Source organism: Diabrotica undecimpunctata, chromosome 4 (genome assembly GCF_040954645.1).
Source record: "Diabrotica undecimpunctata isolate CICGRU chromosome 4, icDiaUnde3, whole genome shotgun sequence".
Taxonomy (NCBI): Eukaryota; Metazoa; Arthropoda; class Insecta; order Coleoptera; family Chrysomelidae; genus Diabrotica; species Diabrotica undecimpunctata.
In genome coordinates, this window is record NC_092806.1 from 160,581,605 (window position 1) to 160,598,217 (window position 16,613).

General features: G+C 36.5%; 1 protein-coding gene across 1 annotated transcript in view; it reads left to right on the top strand.

Moving 5' to 3' along the window:
* Nucleotides 1-16,613, top strand: part of HERC2 (E3 ubiquitin-protein ligase HERC2) — a 77,298-nt gene that overhangs the window by 47,731 nt on the left and 12,954 nt on the right. Inside the window, exons 34-47 of the mRNA XM_072530828.1 lie at nt 539-851; nt 905-1,063; nt 6,125-6,292; nt 6,456-6,704; nt 6,759-6,982; nt 7,045-7,316; nt 7,490-7,701; nt 7,810-8,011; nt 9,029-9,206; nt 9,373-9,626; nt 10,018-10,252; nt 13,959-14,315; nt 15,779-15,920; nt 16,227-16,413. Of these exons, the coding sequence (XP_072386929.1) occupies nt 539-851; nt 905-1,063; nt 6,125-6,292; nt 6,456-6,704; nt 6,759-6,982; nt 7,045-7,316; nt 7,490-7,701; nt 7,810-8,011; nt 9,029-9,206; nt 9,373-9,626; nt 10,018-10,252; nt 13,959-14,315; nt 15,779-15,920; nt 16,227-16,413 (3,152 nt within the window). The remainder of the gene's footprint in view (nt 1-538; nt 852-904; nt 1,064-6,124; nt 6,293-6,455; nt 6,705-6,758; nt 6,983-7,044; nt 7,317-7,489; nt 7,702-7,809; nt 8,012-9,028; nt 9,207-9,372; nt 9,627-10,017; nt 10,253-13,958; nt 14,316-15,778; nt 15,921-16,226; nt 16,414-16,613) is intronic.

A 16,613-nucleotide genomic window follows, 5' to 3' on the forward strand; every position in this document is an offset into this window, starting at 1 on the left:
ATTATTTCGTTTGACATGCTACATTTTGCTCCGCCACTGGAGGAGGTAAACGAATCGAGCTTAGACAAGGAAAGACAGATGAAACAACTTATTGCAAGTGTTTTTACACGCACACGCCAAAAACGATGAAAACGATCATACCATATTTTTCATATACATTCTCGGTAGTATTCCTTTAGTTAATGTTACTGTTCGTATTACTTTCGTCTGAACTATTATTGTGATTCCTTTCAAACACTGCGTTATCTTCAGTACCATTTATAGCATTACTTATTCCGCTTTTTTTAAACGACTTTATAGTCGTTTCTTCTTTCACAGCTTCTCAAGAATTTTTCACCAGGTACAAACTTCCGAAATTTTTGGTAGTTTCATGCGTCCTGTTGCGGTGACATATGATTTCTCTTTTCATCCATTTATTCCATTCTTCTTGCATAAAGTTTTGAAATGATTTATAACCATTTGCGACATTATTAGGGTTGTAATTGACTTGTGATTAATTCTTCCTTCAAGAAATCAACAAATTTATTATTAATTTTAGAGTCCAAACCCAACCTCGCCCGAAACGGAAGAAAACCCCATGGCTCTACTGCAGTCTATGACAGCAAGCAGTTGTTCGGCCAGCATGTCATCAAAGCACTCCAGAATGTCAACCAGTGCCATGTCTGTAATAGCTGCAACTCTCACCTCCCACGCCGAGGTCATAGGCGACGGCGGTCTTACCGGTCTAGACGAATTTACTTCCCTTCTAACAGAAAACGATGCTAGACTGTTGGTGGATCTTTTAAAATTAGGAGTAGCTGACAGGATCGAGGACGAACAAGCCAAAGATATTTTATCGTCGGTGCTGATAAGTAAGTTGTGTATTTGAAAGCGTGAGAGTTTGGTTTTATTGTGTTTTTTTTAGCGATGGGCGCAGCTAACCATTCAATAGGCGCTATGCTGCTAGAACTTTGTGTAACCGAGTTGGAAGATACTAACAATAGCACTCAGAATTTGTCCACTACGCCACACCCTGTTGTTCAAGAATCTAGCCATCCATACATAGATGACGTCACTATAAAAGGTAATATATAACATAATATGTGCAAACATACTTAAAAGCTATTTTTTTTTGTCGTCTTATAATCATATGACCAGCGGTCTTAAAATAATAAGTTGGAATATCAACGGATTAATGCAAAGACAACAAGAATTGCAACTAACCAAGGATATGAACAAAACTGATGTGTGTTTAATATACGTGAAATACACCTCACTAAACAATCATTCATTAGATTTAATGGATACAAAGTTTACCACACCATACATTCTAAAGATAATGCAAGTAGAGGTAGTGCGGTTATAATCGGAGAAAATCTTCAACATAACGAAGAAGTCAAATTTGAAGCTGAACATTATGTTTGTACATTATTACATTTGGAATTCATCCTTTAAAACCTCGACAATTTTTCTCTTGTTATCCCCGGTATTACATTCTCATTTGGGGTGTAATACCGGGGATAACAACCCAAACAAGAATGTAATTTTATCTGTTTCGTGTCCAAGGCCCTACTTTATTTGATTGATTTTCACTGCTGCCCCTCTGGTTATTATTCAGTTCTTATAGTGATATCTATACTGGTCACTTAAAATTCGCACCATTAGGCATCTCTTTGACGAGTGGGTAGTGGATCGTCTATGGTCACATTCATTAATCTTTTAATACCAGATTCTACATATTATAGAGATTTAATATGTGATTTATGCAAAAAAATATAAGAAATTACAGAGCAAAAAAGAAAACATTTTGAGAGAGTGCTGCTCGAAATAACGACAATAAACCGTTTTCTTACAAACAAAAATCGACGACGTAAAACGAGACCAAGCAAAAATTAGGAGTTGCATTTGTGGTGGATAATGATTTTAAGTCAAAAATCATAGACTTCCAGGCAGTCAGTGAAAGGACATGCAAATTAAGAATTTGCACCCACTTCTTCAACCTAACAATGATAAACATTCACTCCCCAACAGAAGAACAAGAGCAACATACAAAGGAAAGCTTCTACCAACAGCTGGAGATAATATATGACAATGCGCCCAAAAATGACATCAAGATTATAATGGGTAAAATAGGCAAGGGACCGCAGTTCTATGACACAACAGGAAAACATCCACTACACAATGAAACAAGCGAGAATGGGGAGTTTTTGATAAATTTTGCCACCAGTAAAAACATGGTTATAAGTTCCATATGCTTCCCACATAAAGACATACACAAAATGACATGGATTTCATCAGATGGAACCACAACTAATCAAATCCACCATGTGCTGATAGACAAAAGGGCAGCCAGTAGTATCTCAGATGTGAGAACACGACGAGGAGCATGCTGTGGATCAGACCATCTTTTACTCCAAGCCAAATTAAGTGCAGTGTTAACAAAGAAAGAAACGAAAAAGAACAAAGAACAAACAAACTGGACCTGGTATAACTGAAGATTCAGGAATGTAAAGAGAAGTTCGAAGAAGAAGTCGCAAATGAGTTAAGGAGGCTAGAACTGAACTCCATAGAGGGCAAATGGAATAATATCAAAACAGCAGTAATGACAGCGGCAGCGTCCACCCTGGGAAACAAGAAAAAGGCGAGAAGAGGAGCATGGTTCGATGACGAGTGCAGACAAGCAAATTAAGCACACAAAATGTATATAACAAGAAGAACACGGAAAGACGAACATCATTTAAAGTCGCAAGACGAAAAGCAGACAAGATATGTAGAAATAAAAAAAGAGCCCATGAAAATGGACAAATAGAAAAAATGGAAGAAAATTTTAAAAACAACGAAATTAGAGGGGCTTACGAATACCTACAAAAGATAAAAAGTGGGTATAAATCTCAAACAAGTCTATGTAAACATGAAAGTGGGCAAATAATCAGTGATCAACAGAAAGTTACAGAAACCTGGAAGCAATATTTTCAGACCCTACTTGGTACACAAGTAGACATGGAAGATGAAATGGGTACGAACTACGTATAAGAGAATGAAGTAGAGAATGGAGTAAAAGCTCCAACCATAGAGGAAGTTCTCGAAGCTATTAAGGCTCAGAAAAACAATAAATCCCCGGGAGTTGACGAAATACCAGCAGCATTGTATAAGGTAGTTGGCGACCACCTAGCAAGTCACATCCACGCGCTTATCAAAGACATATGGCAAGAAGAAAATACCCAACGACTGGAAGAAAGACTGGAAGTATAGTAGGTACGCCCGATTTATAAAAAGGAGACAAACTCCAGTGCAAAAACTACCGTGGAATGCACAGCATATAAAGTCCTCACGTATATTATAAACCAGCGGCTCCAACCACTAGCAGAAAATATTATTGGAGAGTATCAGACGGGCTTCCGACGGGGAAGATCGACACTGGATCAAATATTTACAGTCAAACAGATCTTGAGTAAATCATGAAATCATCATCATCATTGATGTTCACAACGTGTTTGTAGACTTCAAACAGGCATATGACTCAGTCAAAATAAACAAACTCTACAATATATTGGCTGAATTGGCAATACCACACAAGCTAAATAGACTCATTAAAGTCACAACGGATGAAATGTACAAATACAAAACCACCGGACAGACTTTTTCAAAATTTCGCAGGGACTAAAGCAGGGAGATGGACTGGCTCCAACTTTGTTTAACCTGGCACTGGAATATGGGGTTAGGCAAATGCAAACTGGACGAGGAAATCTACTGACCAACTGGCCCCTTCTGCCGATGATATTAATATTATGAGTAGAACATCAACAGGAGCACAGGAAACATCAGAGTTAAAAACGCAAACAAAAAAGGTAGGTCTGGAAATTAACACAGAAAAAAAAACAAAAATAATGATACAGACGAGATGAAATATAGTCCCACAAAATATTATACATGAAGAAAATGGTTGGAAAATTTACATACCTGGGAGTAGAAATATATGCCGACGGATCAGAAGATAGAGAAATACGCAAGAGAATAACGCAGGCAACCAGAGCTAATTTTGCCCTCTCCCATATATTTAGGTCTAAAAATGTCCACCGAAATACAAAGATAAGAATCTATAAAACATTAATTAGCATGCTATGACAGTGAAGCATAGGTCCCTATAAAAACATCCAAAAGCAAACTCGACACATTCGAAAGAAAAGTACTGAGGAGAATACTAGGACCTATGAGGGAAAACGGAATCATCAGAAATCGATACAACAACGAGCTTCATCAACTTTACAAGGAAGCACCACTGTCAGACTTCATTAGAATACAAAGATTGCAATGGTCCGGACATGTCATAAGAATGGGAGAGGATAGGCTACCAAAAAGAGCATTGAATGCTAGAATGCAGGAAAGAGACCGGTTGGAAAGCCAAGAAAGCGCTGGGAACACACTGTAAACAGCGACGAAGCTACAAACAAGCCCTTTTAGGAGTCCGTGTATGGAGATCAGCCACAGACAAGCAAGGGTGGAGGCAAAAAATAAAGGAGGCCAAGGCTTAATTTGGGCTGGAGTGCCGTAGAAAAAGAAGTAGAAGAAGAAGCAAAAATAAAAGCCACATAAACTTTGACAACGGTGAATAAACATGATTTAAATCCTTTATAATTTGAACGTAAAGAAGAATATTCATATTAACTTATTTTAAAATTTAGTGGCTTTAAGAATTTATCAACAAAACACATATTCTAAATTAAAAAAATTAAAAATTACTTTATTTTATTTTTGTCAATTCTCTAGTCCTTTATATCTGGCGAGCAAAATCATTCAGATCGTAATACTGGTTGTCTATCGACTTTATTAGATAGTTATACTACATGAATTTTATTTTAGGTGACAGGTACAAAAACTTGTTGACTTGTCGGGTCGATATTGTGATTGTTTTATGCAATTAAATTCTAGCAGAACAAGTTATTATAGTTTTTACTCGAATATTTCCAGCCGGTTTACAGCACAAACATTTCATTACACGCCGGTTTTATTAATTATTTCGCTGTCGTAAACATTAAAACTGGAACTAAGTAACAGGTACACAATTGAATTGGAGCAGAACAAGTTTTTATAAGTTACTCGAATATTTCCATCCGGTTTACAACATAAACATTTCATTAGACGTCGGTTTTATTAATTTTATTAATTATTTCGCTGTCTAAACATTAAAACTGGAACTAAGTAAAAAGTACATAGGTACAAAAACTTGTTGACTCTTCGGGCCGATATTGTGATTGTTTTATGCAATTATTGAATTCAGGTAGATCAAGATATTTAGTTTAGTTTAGTTAGGTAGTTTACGCTAATATTTCCAGCCGGTTTATAGTACAAACATTTCATAAGCCTTCTTCTTCTTCTTCCTTCTTGTATGTAGGCTTTAAAGCCTGTTTCTTCTTCAATATTAGCCTCCTAAATTGTTTAAATTATCGCACCATCTTTTTCTTGGTCAACCAATACTTCTTCGTCCATTTGGTGACATCTCATGCTATTCTTAGTATCCTATCCTCTGCCATTCTACTAATGTGTTTGTTCCACTCCTGTTTCTGTTTTGTCACCCATCCATTTATGTCTTCTATATAAAATGCTCTTCTTATGTTTTCGCTTCTCTTCCTATCCAACAGACTTTTCCCTGATATTCGTCGGAGTATTTTCATCTCTGTTGTTTATAGTAGTCGTCTCGTTTTAGATGTCAGGTCTTGTCTCCGCCGTGTATGTTAATATAGGTCTAATTGCTGCTTTATAGATTCTTGTTTTTGTCTTGTCTTAAGTGTTTGTTGTTCCAGATTGTGTCATTCTATTAGTGACTATAAAATCAATCATAGATTTGTACCCCCCGGAGTTTTCAAATGTATATTTATACTGGAGCCTTTGGTCTAAAATTGTATTATTCATTCTCAGTTCGTTAAAAGCACAGTGAGTTCTCCATTTGCGTTGACATGGTTTTCATTAAATCTTTGTTTTACTCCTGGAAATATTTCTATTTCGATCCGTGCATTAAATTCACCAATAAGAACCCATTACAAACTGATTTTATTAATTATTTCGTTGTCTAAACATTAAAAATGGAACTAAGTAACAGGTAAATTGAATAATTTTTTTAGAGTAAGTAATATGAGATTTTTTGTAGGACACGTTCGTCTTCCAGGAACAGATGCATTACGTGTAGAGTTCGACAGAAGATGTTCAACCGAAAGAAGACACGATCCTCTACAAATAATGGACGGTACTGGACGGGTTGTCGCTACGATGTCAGGCCGGGAATGGAGTGACTGGTCTTCCGAGTTAAGAATACCAGGTAAATGATATAATACGATACTTGTGGTCCTTCGATCCGGATCCCTGGTCGGTTTTACAACAGATTTAATTTTTTTAAATCATTGTTCAATTTATGTAAACCAATTTTCATCAAATTTTCCTCTCGTGTTATAATATTATTATATTTACATTTATTTTTTTAGGTGATGAGTTAAGATGGACTTTTACTACCGATAGTTCGGTCAACGGATGGGGATGGCGATTTACCGTGTACCCCGTGATGTCCAGTCACGGTTTAACCGAATTAGGTTCGGACAGAGCCGTATTGAGTCAACCCTCGATGGATATGGTAATGTGCCTGTTGGATCCAAAATTATATCCGTCTGCAGATTCTGCCTTAATGTCAAGACTAGCCGCTGCTCTAGCAGCGTGCTCGCAATTAAGTTTTCTATGTAAGATTGAAGAAAACACAATAAAAGTGGCATTTTTAATATTTTTTCTTTCAGCTCCAAGTCAAAGGATGTGGTCGCTTCAACGATTGCACAGGCTTTTGGTCGGAGAAGATGAAAGAGGAGAAATAGTTCCTTTGCAGTTACAAGAACTTAAAGCTCCTGATAGCGCTCTGGGATCTCTGTTAGAAGAGCTACCACAAGCTCTTCTAAGACAGTATGAGTATGAAGATGGTTCCGTTAGGGCCGGCTTACATTTGATGCATTCAGACTTTTTCAAAGTAAGTTTCCCTGTACAATATTGTTCAACAACAAAATATTAAATACGCAACAATATATTTAGGTTTTGGTATCTTTGGCAAGCGACTTAGAGATGGACAAAATGGCGAACATAGTAGACAACCACAAATGGTCCTGGTTCCGACGGTACTGCCATGCAGCGAGGGTAGCCAAAGCGTTAATCCATAGAACTCAACTGCCTATGACCTTTTGTCAAGAAGTTAGAAAAAAATTGAGTGACTCTAGCGGAGAGGGATCCAGCCAGTATTGGGAACACGAGAAGCATTCGTTGTTTAAAAGAGAACATGATGAGCAGTTACTTATCTGGTTAAATAGGTAAGTTATTTGGTAGTTCTTGCTTTTTTGACTTATTCTTAAGATAAATATAGATCATGGATGCGTAGCAATGGTTCCGGGAGTCGGGTGTGGTGCTCCTCACTTGTGATAACTTTTTTTAAGTGTGGTATTAATAAATACTTCACGTTCATTTTTATACTTTCTTTGTATAGGAGACCAGAAGACTGGACGTTAAGTTGGGGCGGATCCGGAACCATCTACGGTTGGGGGCATAACCACAGAGGACAACTAGGAGGAGTGGATGGATGCAAGGTTAAAACACCAACAGCTTGTGAAGCTTTGTCAACTCTTCGACCTGTACAACTTGTAGGTGGAGAACAAACACTTTTTGCGGTCACTGCTGACGGAAAAGTCTACGCGACGGGTGAGTAAGCTGGTGTAGTTTTTTGGGACTTTTTTAATCTGTGTCTGAGCTAAATGTATCCAAAACAAATTCAACATTAGATAATATTAAATGATAAATAAATTTAAGGTTATGGTGCTGGAGGAAGACTTGGAATCGGTGGTACCGATTCAGTTCTAGTGCCAACATTATTAGAAAGTATTCAGCATGTTTATATCAAGAAGATCGCCGTAAATTCGGGGGGCAAACATTGTTTAGCGCTTTCAGCAGATAACGATGTATATTCTTGGGGCGAAGGTGATGACGGAAAGCTCGGACACGGTAATAGATTGTAAGTATACAATAATTAGTCTATAGAAACAAGTGCCTAATTTTAGTTTGTTATACGGGGGTAAAGAAATAAGTTTTTTATGTGATTGTGTGAAAAATTATGATTTTAAATTTCAAAATTGCAATTTTTATCGCAGTGTAATCTACTTGTTGTCCAAAATAATTAGTACAGCATTTGTAAAAAATGTGGAGAAGATAAAATTTTGTTTTTTACCCAAAACGTTACTGCAACAAATTTCATTGATTTGGCAAAGAGAATGAACCAAATATGGCAGATGTGGATGGTCCTTCAATTCACGGTGGAAATTCTTCATGTATAAATAAATTTGAAAACAAAAATCATTTGGTTAATTGAACCTGAGAAATTTTTTTAAAGAGGCTATAAAAGTTTTAATTCTTCTTTTATTCAATGTTGTTTATATGATCAAAGTTTCATCTGAGTTTATTCAAATTCTGGTTTTAAACAATCTTCTGAAGATACTTCTGTAACAATCTAAGATCTCTCTACAACTAACTTAAGCTATTTTTGTACAAAACTCGACTGGACTGTTCATCATCATCATAAGTAGCTGGACAATCCGTTGTGGATCTTGGCCTGCTCACAAAGCCCTCCATCTTCTAACCATTAGAATCTGTAGGTCTTCTTCCACATCATCAATCCATCTGCTTCGTGGTCATCCTCTTCTTCTTGTGCCCTCTGGTTTTGAAAATGTTAATCTCTTCGTGTATTCGTGATCTGACATCCTAGCAATGTGTTCAGCCAACTAAGTCTCTACACTTTAACGAAATTCACAATATCTGGATCGGTGTATAACTGATATAGTTCAAAGTTGTATCTTCGACGGTCATTTTCATTTATGGCTATAAAAATCTTTCTAAAAATTTTGAAAATTTTTTGAATCGTGTAGGTAAATACTAAGTAAATACACCAAACAGTTCTATATTTTTCATTTTTTTTAATATGCACTTTTATTTGTTACTGCTAATTAGGGTAGATTGATAACGAACTCTTTTTTAGCTCGTGCGAAACTCCTAAACTGATCGAAGCCCTCCAAGGATATGAAATTATTGACATAGCTTGTGGCGGGGCTCATTCGGCTGCTATAACGTCTTCAGGTCATTTATACACCTGGGGAAAAGGACGATATGGACGATTGGGACACGGCGACAGTGAGGATCAGCTAAAACCAAAATTGGTAAGAAATTTACGCTAGTAATACAGTGGTGTAGTAAAATTATTATTTTCAATGGCGAAACTTATTCGTGATTATAGAGGATAATCAGCAACGTTGTAAAATTTCGCAAAAACGTGTTAAATGTGCAACTTTCAAATGTATCTAATATATTTTCTATTACTTGTAGATTGAAGCCTTACTAGGCTACAAAGTTATCGACGTAGCTTGTGGCTCAGGCGACGCTCAAACGCTGTGTATAACCGACGACGACAACGTTTGGTCATGGGGAGACGGCGACTATGGAAAACTAGGAAGAGGCGGATCTGACGGTTGCAAAGTTCCTATGAAGATTGAAAGTTTAGCCGGATTGGGAGTTATCAAAGTAGAGTGTGGATCGCAGTTTTCGGTGGCGCTTACGAGATCTGGAAGTGTTTATACGTGGTAAGTTTTAACTTGTAATAATTGAGTTTTGAGAAGAACTTTATCAATGCCTTACTTCACCATTATTTCCCTGACGATACAAGAGCAGATATAAAAAACGGAATGTGGCACACTGGGAGTGACCGAGGAGAGGAAGTATAGCTTTCTTATCGTCTACTCACGAAGCGATGGTTTTTAATTTGTTTTATTTTATTTTTATTAATAAACACGCATGGGACTGCGTTTACTATTCCACGTAGTGTGATTGCGCTAAGTGTTTGGTTGTGCGATGTGTCGTTACAGTCGGTTTTAATTTTTGTCGCGATAAGAAAGCTATGCTTCTTCTTCTAAGCATCTATTTGCTTTAAGTAAATACTTTTGTTATAATTTTAAATAATGTCCCATTTTATAGGGGTAAAGGTGATTACCATCGATTAGGCCACGGTACGGGCGACCACGTACGAAGACCGAAAAAAGTGGCGGCTTTGCAGGGTAAAAAAATTATCTGCATAGCGACGGGATCTCTTCATTGCGTCGCATGTTCCGACGAAGGAGAAGTTTATACGTGGGGAGACAACGACGAGGGGCAGCTAGGAGACGGGAGTACGAACGCTATACACAGACCGAGACTAGTGACTCATTTACAGGTAAGTTAAGGGGTTACATAGGTCTTTCATTTTCAAAGAAATCGATTTATTTTTTTTCCATATGAAAGTATAGTACACCAAATTTGACGTGAATTCGAGAAATATTACCAGAGTTATAGAGATGTGAATACCGCGCGGTCGGTATGTGCAATCTGCGTATGCACCGATTGCGCGGTCAAGAAAATACTGGAAACGTTTTCCATGCAGTAGGGACGATTTCTCGAGAACGAATCGACCAATTTTTCTGAAACTTCGCACAGTTCATCTTTATAGTATTGTTTCGTGATTTAACGGATTAAAGGAATAAAAAATTTAAGTTTAAAATTTTAAAATAAGTTGAATAAGAAAATGAATTTTCATCTCATATTTTTTAGCATTTTTCCGATTCTTATCGTTTTTAAAATCTTTTTTTTTTCGTATAAAACAAGAACGAGTCGACCAAGTTAAAATCCTTTCGTTCAATCACGAAACAATACTATAAATATATGAAGTGTGCAAAGAGAGAAACTCGTTTGCATCTGTCAGTTCAGGTCAGATTTGGAAATAAACTTTAAATCAACTTCTCCAGGAGCTACGGACTTCTAATTTTAAACAAATCTCTGGACTATATTACAAGGCAATAATATTGTGTGTGTGCTGTTGGTTACTTTTGACTGTGGACTTAATCCATTAGCCGAACTGAACAATAATATTGAGTATTGAGTAAAATATATCACTCTTTTAATTATATACATTTATTTATAATTTGTCTACACACCCCCGTATTTATTGTTGGTATCATGGTAGACCAAAAGAATGTACCATATACAGTACGTTAAGTTTTGGATTAGATATTGCAAACCACAAAAAGCGGTAAAATCGGCAACATTGCCTCGTACGAGGTAATTGTAATTCTCGATCCCCTCCGACATCTCCTAGACAGAAAAGGAGAAAAGGTAGTTTTCTATCTTTTCTCCTTTTTAGGAAGTAACACATAGCAATGCAAGAGTTATACATCTCCGTCCATCGATTTTTGGTTTGCTTACGTATACCCGGTTCATTTCTTATAACATAAACTCGATAAAAATACACTGACCTTTATAAGGCGGTGCATTTGTATCGGTTTTTAATAATGTGAACAATTTTTTGTGGTTGAATTAAAAATACAAGAGTATTTCTTTAAAAAGATAAAACAAAAAATATACTCTTATTGAAAATAAAAAATAATTCCTAATAAAATAAGAATTCTTTATGCCCTACAGAAATTATTTAAATATTTGACCTTCTTCGACTGAACAATATCCCAATCTGTCATAAAAACTTCTGCGGGCAGATGCAAGAGTTTCTGCTGTAACAGAATTGGAGACTTCCAATTATTAGGAGACTTATTCGGTTTCTTAATTCATCCAAATTAGGGCCTCAGGATGATCGTAGGTGATGCTTTTTAAATGCCCCCAAAAAAGAAGTCCATGGGTGTAAGATCTGGAGATCGCGCAGGCCACTTAATATCGCCTGTTCCACTGATAGCCCGATGCGGGAAAGTAAAGTTTAAGTACCCCCTAATTATTCGAGCGGTGTGAACTGAACAGACGTCTTGTTGGAACCAAACATTCTCCAGATTTACATCAGGAATATTGGGAATAGCGGGAAGAAAAAGATTCTGTAGCAAATCGAGGTACTATTCAAGTTACCCTTAATAAAGAGTGAACCTATTATGTGGTTCCTAAATGTGGTCTCATTACTAACGAAACAGAAGATTCATCAGTAAATAAATTGTTTTTAATAAAATTGGGTTCATCATTAGCCTTCGTTATTAGAGTTTCACAAAACTTTTTTCTTCGAAAGTAGTCGTCTGGATAAAGCTGCTGCGTTTTCGAATATTTAAAATTCTTGTAACCGTTCGTTTTCCACACGTTCGTTACAGTAACATTCCTAACAATCTAACTCTCTAGCAACGCTTCTACTCGAACGTGGTGAATCTACCTCGATTGTTGCACAAATTTGTTTATCCCGGTATTCTCAACTTTTTCTGGTGACACTCCTTGAGCGTGACATTTTCTGCAATTTTTGAGGCAATAACAACTCTCAAAATGTTTAACAATAGTATTAAACTGACTGTACGCAAGGAATTGGTCTCCCCTCAAAAAACACAGAAAATAAATCTACACAGTGTTGTCCCGAATTACCACCATAAAACCACTTTAGTATTTCAACCTTTTCTGCTGGCGTATAAACAGACATGTAAATACACCGGCAACACTATGTGTACCAGTGGAACCGCTAGGTCGACCTCTTCTGTTAGAGCGACTGAGGAACATTTGAGCTGAAAATGATGCAACCTATTTAATAGATTCTTCCTATTTATTAAAAGTTATAGTAAATAGGGCGTCCACTTGTGCTTCATCGACTTCTCCAAGGCGTTTGACAAGGTCAAACATGATAAACTCATGGAAATGCTCAGGAAGATGCATATTGATGGCAAGGATCTGCGCATAATAACCAGTCTCTATTGGAACCAAAGTGCTGAGATAAAGATGGGCAACTTACACAGTGAGAAGATAGATATTAAAAAGGGTGTACGACAGGGATGCGTCCTCTCGCCGCTCCTGTTCAATATATACTCTGAACAAATCTTCAGAGAAGCACTGGGAGAAGTTTCGGAGGGTATCAAAGTAAACGGAGAGGTAATCAATAATATTAGATATGCTGACGACATAGTTATTATCGCAAATGACTGCAACGAGCTCCAAAGACTCATGCAAAGCATACACACAGCAAGTCAAGAATATGGTTTAGAACTCAATACAACCAAAACTAAATGCATGCTCATTAGCAGAACACAACAACCTCCGATGCAATTGACATTAAACAACCGAAAAATAGAACAAGTGGAGACATACACATACCTTGGAACCACAGTCAACACAAAATGGGATCAGTCAACAGAAATAAGATCACGAATTGAAAAAGCGCGAAACGCGTTCAACAATATGAAAAAGTGGTTCACAAGCAAAATCTCAATGGAACTAAAATTAAGACTGGTCAAGTGTTATGTCTTCCCGGTCTTGTTCTATGGAGCAGAGGCATGGACCACAACGGAAGCCACCCTGAAGAAACTAGAATCCTTTGAGCTGTGGATATATCGCCGTATTCTTCGGATATCCTGGACAGACCACATCACTAACGTGGAAGTAATGCAGAGAATAGGCAAAAGCAAAGAAATAATCTTCACCGTAAAGAAACGGAAGCTTGAGTACATGTCATGAGGCATACTAAGTACCGTCTGCTACAGTTAATAGTCCAAGGAAGAATCGACAGTAGGAGGGACCGGGAAGAAGACGACACTCATGGATGCATAACCTGCGACAATGGTTCGGACTAACATCGACCGAACTGTTCAGAGGTGCCGTAAACAGTCAAAATAGCCTTGTTAATAGCCAACGTCCGAAACGGATAGGGCAAAGGAAGAAGAAGTTAATAGGTATAAAATACATGTGGAATCATTGATATAATTAGATAGATATATTTTAACTATGAGGACCACAAAATTAAGATTTAATTGAGCAATAATTCTAAAAAAACACCAATAAAAATGCAACAGGCGTGAAGTTAGGTATGTCAGTACATGTCAATAGTTTGACAAAAACATGTTGAAAACTGCTAAAAAGAGTACAATTGTTAAAGAGTTTTCCCATTAATTCACGCACTACTGTATGTTTCTTTCCAGTCTAACGTGAAAAAAATCACCAACGTCGCCTGCGGTTCCGCCCATACTCTCGCATGGTCTACGAGCAACGCAAGCAGCGCCTGTGCCCGACTACCGTTAGTAGCTCCACTGGAATACGACCTTCTTCAAGATATTGCTTCCATGGTGCTACATTGCCGATTAGTTCTTTTACACCATTTCGCAGAATTGATCTGCCCTTGCATCACTATGTTCCCTATCACCGGACCGGACTCGCTGCACGAGTTAAGAAATATCTTGATTTATTCCATTAAAGAGGCTACGTTTAGGAAAGTCGTGCAAGCTACGATGGTTAGGGACAAACATCACGGACCTGTGATCGAGCTTAATAGGATACAGGTAAGTAAAATGTGTAATATATGTTTTTTAATACAAAAATAATGTTACGTCATTCATGATTTACGACGTCAGAACCCCGCAGCGTTGCCAAAACATAAGAATGGTAAATAAATGTAAGGAAAATAGACTAGTCAATTTTTAAAATGAAGAAAATAATCGAATTTTCTAAATTTCAAAATGTATTGTGAAACTAATTTCATAAAAAACTCAAAACAAACATACAAAATTCTTACTATTAAGATTATAAATTGTCGACAACACTGTAAGCATTTATGCCAATCCCTCAAATGTCATTGAAGTTTGAATTATACCCATATCAGTGGCGTACAATTTTCTAATCTATTCTATTAAAATTATTATTTTTTTGGAGTAGTAAACTTAAACAGTTGTTTCGTAAAATTTATATTATTAATAATAAATGTTTTTGTTTATTTAATCAACATAATTCTAAAATTCTCAATCACGATTACATTTTTCTTTTTATAATACCATGTTGACGCCTTTGAAAGATCGAGCAGTTGCGCAAGGGTGTCGTATTTTTAGCTGTGTTAGGGAAATTTCAACTCTAAGGTTGATGTTATGAAAATTTTAAATACAAGTGACGTCACTTTGTATAAATCGTGACGTAACATTATTTTTGTATTAAAAAATCTATAGCAATTTTTATGCCTTTATGACTACCTTATTATTTCTATATATACATCAGAAGTAGCAGAATAGATGAACAAATGGACTTATAGACACACCCTTAAATACATTCCTTCATTATCCCTTCTAAGGATCGTAATATCGTCATGGTTTTGAGTCTATACGGGTTAAAACGGAATTTTACCAAATGCTATTATGTAAATTAACTCGATAGCTCAACAGGCAGGCTGATTCACTTTACTGTGAGTGATATAATTGACACTTGACTCGAACTGTACTGCGACTATGACTTTGAATTGAAATTTTGCAGATGAATCGGGTCGACTGATGAGAGATATGATCTCATGATTGGTTAAAGCTTATTCTTTTGTTTTCTGAAAGGTGTGAAGGTGTTGATACGCTAGAAAACTGAATTACACAATTTTATACCGTGAAAAGCAAATAACAAATAAAAACATTAAGAATAAAGGTGTAATAAAATCGACAGGTTATTGAGAAGTGATATTCAAGAGCAACTTCCAAAATATGTACAACGAAATATAGTATCCATTGGCCTAAATTAAAAAAACTGTAAAAAGTTATTATAAAATTCTTTGTTATAATCGGTTCACAGCCAAGAAAAACCGCTCCTGAACTATGACAAGTGAAAATATTCTAATTATTGTATGTGAAAGTGAGATTTGACTCGCTTTTTACCCTCTGCCGCTATTTTACTTCCTTCGTCCAATTAATGCGCCTCGTAAAAAACATTCAAACATTTTACGCTTATTTCTTGGCTCTGAACATGTCATAAAAGTTCCATCAATATTTTTTAGGTTAAAAGATCTAGATCACGTGGTGGATTGGCCGGTGTAGACGGAATGAAGTCGGTGTTTGGCCAGATGGTGACCAAATTGCCACTGTTAACATCCGAAACGTTGGCGTTGCCTCATAGAATATGGAAAGTGGAATTCGTAGGTGAGTAGTACATTTTTGTCCAACATCGTTGAAACCTTGAGTTACTCCCAATAATAAAATTCTAATTGTATAATTCTCCGCTTATTTACCATCTATTAGAGTAGGTATTACACAAAGAAATTGTGTGAACTTTTTTTACCCAATTTTTACCTACAAACATTGCACAATGGCATGTTAGTATTCTGCATACAAATATTCATTATGGAATAATATATTTACAGACTTTATTCACCTACAGAGTGTTATTCACATTAGTTTCCTCGATATTAGTACAAAAATAGTAGCTTTTCGCTTTTTTTATTCTAGGTGAGAGTGTCGATGATTGTGGTGGTGGCTACAGCGAAAGCATCGCAGAAATGTGCGATGAACTACAAAACGGCTCGTTGCCCCTACTGATCCCCACTCCGAATGGCAGAGACGAAGCTGGCGCCAACAGGGATTGCTTTATTTTAAACCCACTGGCCAAAACTTGTCTGAACCTCAACATGTTCAGGTAAGTTCATTTTTGCCTACCTTTTCTTAATAAAAAAACATATTTCTTAGTAAATAACTTAACAACCTCTAAAAATGTCTCTATAATAAGAAATTTTTACTTAAACTAAAGAGTTAAGTGGGTCAAACATTAAATTACATATGTTGTAGACTGTCTTGGCAGTTATAACTGTTTTATTTGAAAATACTTGTGCCTTAAAT